Source organism: Erigeron canadensis, chromosome 6 (assembly GCF_010389155.1).
Source record: "Erigeron canadensis isolate Cc75 chromosome 6, C_canadensis_v1, whole genome shotgun sequence".
Classification (NCBI taxonomy): domain Eukaryota; kingdom Viridiplantae; phylum Streptophyta; class Magnoliopsida; order Asterales; family Asteraceae; genus Erigeron; species Erigeron canadensis.
The window spans coordinates 19,246,234-19,255,318 of record NC_057766.1 but is presented as its reverse complement, the minus strand read 5'-3'; the positions used below and the strand labels follow the sequence as shown (position 1 = coordinate 19,255,318).

Sequence of the window (9,085 nt, the reverse complement as noted above, 5' to 3'; positions counted from 1 at the left end):
GTGAAAACGATTAATCAAATAAAGTTATGATATATTTAGTATCAATAAGCTAAGAGTTAGGGTTTAGTTATAAGTCTAATAAGGAAATTGAATTTATATACAAATAAAAAACTAATTTAACAAAATAGACTTTAGCTTTAAGTCTAATAAGGAAATTGAATTTATATAAAACTAAAAAAGCTAATTTAACATAATAATAAATTAAAAGACACGTGTCGATCAAAAATTACGGCACGTGTCGATCAATAATTACGCCACGTGTCATTTTAAAAACATGTCAATCCTGTTTTAGTTTATTGCTAGATAAGTAAATGAATGAATTCCACATATAATGATTATCCGAATTCTAATCGGCTTACTATACAAATCCAATTCCTCTATGAAGAATAATATCATATATTTACCTCTATCTATATACCTGTTTAATTTAATAAAGACTATGCGATCAATAGCTTGATATGTAATACCCTCACAGCCTCACAGAGTTTATCTTCTTTTAGTATGCATAACTTTTTATTTTTTTATTTTTATGTTAGTCGTTGTCATATGCATGTTACATTTATCTAGCATCCAATTTGATTTTACTAAGATACTTCAAGTTAAAGGTTTGTATTTTTTTTAACTATCTCCAATTTTATAAGTTTGTTTTTCATACAAGTGAATTTGATTGCAGTAACACTGTTTGAAGAATCCATAAATAGTTTTTAATACAAGTGAGTTTTTTTTACTACTCAAATTTTTAAGTACGGAAATTTTTTGTAATTAACTTATCATAGTTTTTGAAGAATTCATATTGATTTTCCAAAAAGTCACTATTTTCATTGTTGTTATCTTCTAAAATTAAATAATTTATTTACCATCTCATCTCTTTTTGTATGTTTTCATAGCAAAGTTGATATCTAAAGGTTAAGCAATAAGCAGCCTAAATTATTAATTCTACTGGGTAGAATCCATTCTAATTTTAATTCTATTGGGTAAATAAGGTCTTTTATGATAATTGTGTTGATTTTTACTTTGAATAGATACCGACATGCATTATCGATACGATATATAGAAACGATCATATTTGCAATTTGCAATAACCTAAGTTTCATAGGGAAGGTTAAAATGTTGTGCGATAACGCTAATTAGTTGGTGAATTGTTATGTATTTCTGAACCTAGGGTGTTTACACATATATATGTTGTAATATCAACATTATAGTATTTCAAATTATTTAATGCGTAACTATATTGTATTATTTCTCAGTAATTATACTATATATTATATATGAACGCCTTTGTTGATGGTGATATTTTATCTAAATTTTATTAATATGCACAACAAACATTATAAAATAGATTGCGTAAACCGTACATCATGAACGAGTATTAAGAGTAGTAGTAACTAATAATAAGAATAAAGAAAATTGAAAGAGTTGAAACAAGAATAAAGAAAAATTAAAGAGATCTATAAATTTTGTACATGAGCTCTTGTCTTTTACGAATCACGCCCCATACTAGCACCGCACCTCGTTTTTCATGAATGAATGGGAATAAAATACGTAAACCATATTTGACTTATTGTTCCACATTATTCCCTGCCGAGCTCACCAAGTAATCTGTTAGGATTTTAATTTTTAGCTTTAAAGGTTTTTAACTTGTCACTTTTTCTTATTTAAGAAGCCAACTTAAAAATTCATATAACGTGAGAAATATCGTAAAAATTCATATAACGTGGAAAATATCGTGGTATACATCGGATTAAAAATACCAGATCGGTTTTGAACATGTTTGACTATTCATATTAATTCTTTGCCACGTACACAACTATTTCCTTCCATCCTATATCTCCAAAAGTCCGCAACTATTGAAGTAAATTTTTTTCTCTCCCCCTCTCTCTCTATGTACACACACATATATATATATATCACATCACATGTATAAATATAGGGAAACCGGATTTTTGTGGTGGTGATGATGATGATAGGGTGACCGGATTTTTGTGGAGGTGATGGCGATTAGGGTGACCAGATCTCGCTGCAAATAAATGCAACCACCATATATGTGTATATATATATATCACCCCTTCCCCCATCGCAAATCAACGTCACAATCACCAGCCACTGTCACGTTTGCCGGCGAAACCTTCTTCCCCGACTTCTCCGGCTAGATCTTCATCACCGGAAAAACAAGCACGTGGCTAGCCCTTCGGATTTTTGACAAATTCTCTAAATCTCCATTATTGTTATATTTCTCTTAAATTTCTTTTGTGATTTTTTGTGTCTAATCGGATTGTAAAGTGTAAATAATATAAATAAGATTTTTGTCTGCAAAAGTGGAAGACTTATTTTTTTCATTTTGCCCTCTAAAACAAAAGGTCAAAGTCAACACATCCATTTGGCATGCCTACATGGCCAAACACCTACAAAACCACTACTACATAAAACAAGTAAAACCGGATAGTGGTTTTAGTCCCCTTATTAGGCGGTGTATGTCACGATGTTTCCTACGTTAATTGAATTTTTACGTTGGCTTCTTAAATAAGAAAAATTTATAAGTTCAGGACCTTTAAAACCAATTAGCCCTTTAATTTTTCAAGTCCATGTAGTACTCTTGGTCCAATGTCTTCGAATGGATAGATTTATCATGTTTTTTCGTCATTTTAGCTTCAATCCTCGTTTTATTTCATAATCAATCTTCATTCGGCTCATTATTTTCATATATATTTTATAGACCTATAATCATAAAAATCACATATTAAATATAAAAGTATATAAAAATAACAATAATCAAACGATATCAATTTGTGAAAATAAGACGATAGGTACTCTCTTGTAGTAATGAATGACATTTGGAAGATGCAAACACTCCACCCTTGTCATCTTGGCATATTCCATGAACTCATGATTTTAGAAAACTTGTTTAAATCATTATTGTTTTTTTTTTTAAAATCAATGTCGAAGTTGCATAGATAAATCATAAATAAATGGGTATTTATATATCACAATTCAAATTCACATTTTACCCATTTAACAAGTACTAACAAATTGTAACCTAACATTCTCCCTTATTAGCATTCAATGTTAATCTTGTTAGTGGCAAAGCAAAGAACTTCTTTTCATGCTCACCAAAACAAGTTTGAGGGCTTGTTATCCAGAATCTAAACTACTCTTTCATTATGCATCTTTGTTGCTTTTTAATCATTTTTTTTTTTTTTTTTTTGCCGTTCTTTGTAGATTTTTGCCTCCTTTCTTGTGTTTCTTGATCTTCTTATCCAATTGTTTGAGGATGATACTTAACGTTCCACTTGAATATTTTGATACTTCTGTGATATCTTATAAAGACCTTTCTATCTTTGAAACGATGCAAATTCAGGATCTTCCAAGATCAAAAAGTTTGGATATTGTAAATGATGAAACGGGTTTTGCTGTGCATCTCATCATATAATAGTACTCCCCATGAAGTTCATGTGTTACATCCTAAGGTCATACAAACTAACTAGACGAATACTCCTGGTTTGATCCGAGTCAACGTTGCAAGTCATCTGCAGGAGTGTTTAAGTCCCTTCCGTTAGAAATTCAATATGTTAGCCTCTTTCCGGTTTGTATATCATATCGCAACATGCCAACATTCTATAAAATTGTCAGGTAGCTAGTTATGGCATTGTAACACCATATATATATTTTGAATATAGGCAAAAGTTTGATCCAAACAGTTTAGTTGATCTATGAATTTCAAGAAGCCTTAAAACTAACCTCAGTTGTGATTTTCCCAAAATTTAGAACCTTTATATAACCTCATTTTCGGATTATCCTTGTTTCAGTGAAATTCAATTGGCAGTTAATTCGTCGTTGGGTTAGTGTTAAAATTTTTGATATAACCTCCTTTTTCTGATAATCCTTGCATACATATTGACTTCCTAGGACAGTCTTATTATCTTTAACTATTGACTCCATGTCTTAAGAGATAAAGGAGTATGTCCCAACAAGTAAAAGGTTGTAATTAATTCGTTTCACGGGTCAATAGAACAAAATCCAAACAGTGGCAGCCTCTGGTCAATAGAATAAACCTGATGGTCTACATAATTAGCTAGCTCTTGAAAGACTGAGAGCAACATGCCATAATGTCCCAAACAAGTTGATAGTAGTATGTGGCCACCAACTCTTGAAAGTCAAATGTTTAATTTATTGATGAATGACTTTTTGCAATTCAGGTTATATTATTGATCATGACTCCACCATTCATTGATTGTTCACAATTTTCAAGTCTACGATTCATAATTCCCATTACCAGGTATATATACGTTCATGAAAGATTTTAAGGCATGTTGTAGTATATATATATATATGCACCACATTCTCCCTGATTCTGAACTATACAAAGTGTACTCCAACTTAATTACTACTTAATGGAAATCACTTTTCTTCTCATTTTTGCATTATTCATATTCTTTCAAACATATGGCGCAATTAGTGGCAACATCATGGTCACAAATTCCTCAAACATCACATGTATCTTAAGGGAGCGACAATCACTGCTTGTATTTAGACAAGGCCTCACGGACAAATTGAATAGGCTGTCAACATGGACCGGAGTAGAATGTTGTGAGTGGCATGGAATTAGTTGTGACAAGATAAATGGTCATGTTGTCGAACTTGATCTTCGATCTCCATCGTCTTTCTTAGACGAACATTCTTTAGAAAGAAGCAATTTGCTCGAAGGTAAGATAAGTCCATCCTTGCTCAATTTGAAACATTTGCGTTACTTGGACCTGAGCATGAACAATTTCTCGGGACAATATATTCCTGAAAATATTGGGTCTTTGAAGCATTTGGAATACCTTAATCTTTCTAACTCAGGTTTTTGTGGTATAGTCCCACCTGATCTAGGAAATCTCTCAAGGTTACAATATCTTGATCTTAATCTCCAATTTTATGATGTTTCTTTGATGGTCAAGGATAATCTGCGATGGGTGTCTTTGTTGTCTTCATTAAAACACTTGGATTTATCAGGGATAACAATCGGTAACCATATTGATTGGTTCCAACCAATTAATATGTTACCTTCTTTGCTTACACTGAACTTGGCCTCGTGTGATATCAATTTCTCCTCCATAAAATCTGTCAATTTCACATCTCTTAATTCACTTGATGTCTCTTCCAATGGTATCAACTCTACTTTTCCAGTTTGGTTAACAAACCTTACTAGACTTGTGCATTTAAACCTTGAGAAAAACAACTTCCATGGCCGAATATCCAATTTTATTGGAAACTTGAGCTCTCTTTCTTCCATCGAACTTTCATCAAATCAATTGTCTGGCCCAATACCTCCCTCACTTAGTGGTCTATCATCTTTAAGAGTACTCGATCTTTCAAGGAATGAATTGAGTGGGAATATACCTGAAAGTATTGGGCAATTATCAATGCTTGAAGTACTTGTCCTTTCTGTTAATCAATTGACTGGGAGGATGCCTACAAGCATTGGACTACTCACGAGGCTACAGATGCTCTTTCTTTATACTAATCAATTGAGTGGGAGGATTCCCACTAGTGTTGGCCAGCTTTCAAACCTCATTACCCTAGATGTTTCTTATAACTCATTTGATGGGGTTCTTTCTGAAATTCATTTCACCAAACTCAACAATCTAACCTCGTTCGATTTGTCTTATAATTTAGTAACGTTGAATGTAAGCCCTTATTGGATTCCACCATTCCGGTTGATGTATTTTCATGCAAGTTCCTGCAACATCGGGCCCCAATTCCCAAATTGGCTTCAAACATCAACATATATTCTATATTTACAGATTTCTAATTCGAGTATTATAGATAGCATACCAGAGTGGTTTGAGAACATCACCTCTCATCTTTGGTATTTGGATTTGTCAGAAAACCAAATTAGTGGAAATCTGCCACGAATGAGGTATCCAGGTATACTGAAAATTATGTTTCTAATGTTTGTTTCTTGTCTTGTAGCTAAACATATTTTTTACGGAATAGTATCTAGGGTCTTTAAGTTAAAATTGAGTTAATACTAATTCATTTTTTCCTTTTTAATTTATATTTCTTCACAAGCACAATTTAAAATATATTGAGTTTTTATATGAGTAAATGAATTAGAGAAAGAAAGAAGTAACAAACATTGATATGCGAGTAAATAATAAATGCTAGAATGCTACTTGCGTCAAGCAATGCTATTAAAAATTATGGTATTCATATTATATTATAGACAAATATTTGGACAAGGATAAATAGATAAATACAGTGTATGATAAAAGCAAAAAAAAATATACTAAATAACATCATAACTAGTAAAATTTGTGAAGAAGGTTAGATTATAAATTTTATTTTCAAGAGAAGTTTGAAATTGAGATATGATATAGTTATTTTAGGGTTTCGTATGTAACCAAGTTGAAGCATTTATGTGATATTCGACCTAAACAATTTTTTTTAATTATAATGGAAAATATTGTTTACATTTATTATTATTATTATTTTTTTGAATATTTGGATTAGTGATTCGGCCAACCTAAGCTTTCATATATATTCTAACTAGACTAATGATTACCAAATCCATTCCAGGTACCTATTATGTTAATTTTGGGAAAAATCGCTTCAGCGGAAGTGTTCCAACACAGTTATGCGAGTTGTCTGGTATAAAAGAGTTGGATTTATCCAATAATAACTTCTCCGGAGTTCTTCCCAAGTGTTTAGGAAACTTGATTCAATTACGAGTAATAGATCTTACAAATAACACCATAACAGGTGATATTCCGAATTCATTAGGTTTCCTATCATATCTCCGGTCATTGCATATGCGCAACAACCAATTTGAGGGCAATATCCCGACGGCTTTACAGAACTTGACGAGCTTAGTCACTTGTGATTTAGGGCACAATTTGTTGACCGGTTATATCCCATCTTGGATTGGTAAAAAGCTATTAAAGCTTAAAATCTTGAATCTCCAATCAAATAATTTCATGGGTAACATTCCATCGGAACTTTGTCAAAACAATGTTCTTCAACATTTAAATTTGGCAAACAATAACATAACTGGAATGATCCCTCATTGCATTTATAAATTAACTGGCATGATTGTGACGGGTGTTGACTTCCAATACAATGGAACTGTGTATGAAGAAAATGTTGAGACTTACATAAAGGGCATCGAATTGAAGTACACTAAGACACTTAAGTATCTTACATCCTTAGACCTTTCAAGCAATAAAATTATTGGCGAAATTCCTGATATTTTGATGAACCTTACAGCATTGAACAATTTGAATCTTTCTAGAAACTTGTTAAGTGGACAAATTCCGTCAATGATTGGAAATTTAAAGAAATTGGAATCATTAGATTTTTCGATGAACTTATTGTCCGGTCGAATTCCTCCAAGTCTGGCTACCTTGAACTTTCTGAGCTACTTGAATGTGTCCTTCAATAACTTATCAGGTGAAATACCATTTGGAAATCAACTCCAAACTTTAGGCGATCCATCATCTATTTATATGGGGAACAACGAACTATGTGGACCCACACTATTGAGGAGTTGCAAAAAGAACTTATCAGATCCTCATATTAATGAGGAAGAAGGTACAGATGATATTGAAGATTTGTGGTTATTAATTGCCATAGTTTCTGGTTTTTTTGCTGGATTTATGGGATCAATTAGTAGCTTGTACTTCATAAAAGAATGGAGGGTAGCTTACTATGAGATTATAGAGAATGTTTACTCATGGCTCGTAGTATGGATTCTAGTAACTTTTACACGAATACAAAGAAACATTTTTACTAGTGAGGTATGATATTCCAGATTTCTATCATATTTCTTTTTCTTATTTGTTCCAAGGTATTTTATTCTTGAATTCAAAAATATCAATGTTTCTAGTTTGTTCAGATTCATGTTTTTAATTTTTAGATATGTCTTTATATATGCTTCAAGGAATATTTGTGATGTGATTGTTGACATTTAAATTGGTTGTTCATAATAAAAAAATTTTTGTTGTTACCCCTATTTAAACATGATATTGTAGTCATACAACTAAAACATCAGGTTACACTATAAGTTTACGACTTTCCTTTCCGCAGATCAAAGTTCAGTATTTTAGCAAAAAAATATATATGTTTTCGAATGTTCATGTTGAGTGGCGTAGCTAGATTTTACATTGAGGAGGGCTACGTTGCACACTTTTCATTATTTAAAAAGATCTTTTATGTGATGCATTTGAAACTAGAAAAGTGTATATTAAAAAAAATCAGTCTATCAACAAGATTGAGGATTTTTAACCTCCCAATTTCACTCAACGCTCTACATAACTTGGATAGCTAAGAAACGTGATTCACATTTCCATATGTATAATATCATAAATAATAATATGATATAAAAATATAAAAAATTAACTAGATAACATTTATATAACATCACATTCAAATTTAAAGTAATTTAATAAACACATTTCTCACCGAATATATAAAAGTGGAAAAAAAAACATGTTTTAAGAAAACTTGTTAAACTCCTAATTCTTAATAGCTACTTAATATGTAAAAGTGAAAAGAAAAAAAAAACACGCTCATATCAAATGATATCAAATGAACGAAAACTTTTAATAATCATTTGGGCTAGTTGGGGGAGGATGAGCGCCCACCAGACCCACCATGGCTCCTCTTTTATTTTTATTTTTGCAATTTATAGAATATCATTTGTCTAATAACACGTTATCTAATATGGCTACTTAATAAATTTTTGTAAATATCTTGCTTATATCCACATCATGTCTTCAAGTATACCGGTACAAAAATGGATCATTTACATCATGAATATCATGGTTTTTACAATGTATATATATTATAAGGGTTATTTGATTGGAAAGTATTGATTGGAAAGTACTTCAACCTGTCCCGAATATGTTTTTTAGGAACATACTTTTAAAATTTCTATTCAGAGGAACGAAACCGGCAAAAATACCTATTAAGGGCCTTTATCGACAAATGAGTGAGTTGGAACTAGGCACCCCTTATCTTAATCTACCTAGCAGCCATGTGTATAATTGGACCCCACTTACTTTTTCTTTATTTGTTTTCTATCTGATTATTACTATATCAAATTATT

The 9,085-nt window shown here is 31.5% G+C and overlaps 1 protein-coding gene across 1 annotated transcript; it reads left to right on the top strand.

Annotated features, from left to right (window-relative positions):
- Nucleotides 1–4,373: 4,373 nt before the first annotated feature.
- Nucleotides 4,374–7,872, top strand: LOC122605742 (receptor-like protein EIX2). The gene is made up of 2 exons (XM_043778698.1): nt 4,374–5,907; nt 6,559–7,872. Exons 1-2 carry the CDS (start codon nt 4,389–4,391, stop codon nt 7,779–7,781), a joined length of 2,742 nt encoding a protein of 913 aa, XP_043634633.1. The 5' UTR covers nt 4,374–4,388; the 3' UTR covers nt 7,782–7,872.
- The last annotated feature ends 1,213 nt before the right edge of the window (nt 7,873–9,085 follow it).

Coding starts and splice junctions, on each gene's coding strand:
- LOC122605742 (XM_043778698.1), top strand. CDS start 4,389: ATGGAAATCACTTTTCTTCTCATTTTTGCATTATTCATATTCTTTCAA. Junction 5,908..6,558: donor GCCACGAATGAGGTATCCAG/GTATACTGAAAA, acceptor AATCCATTCCAG/GTACCTATTATGTTAATTTT.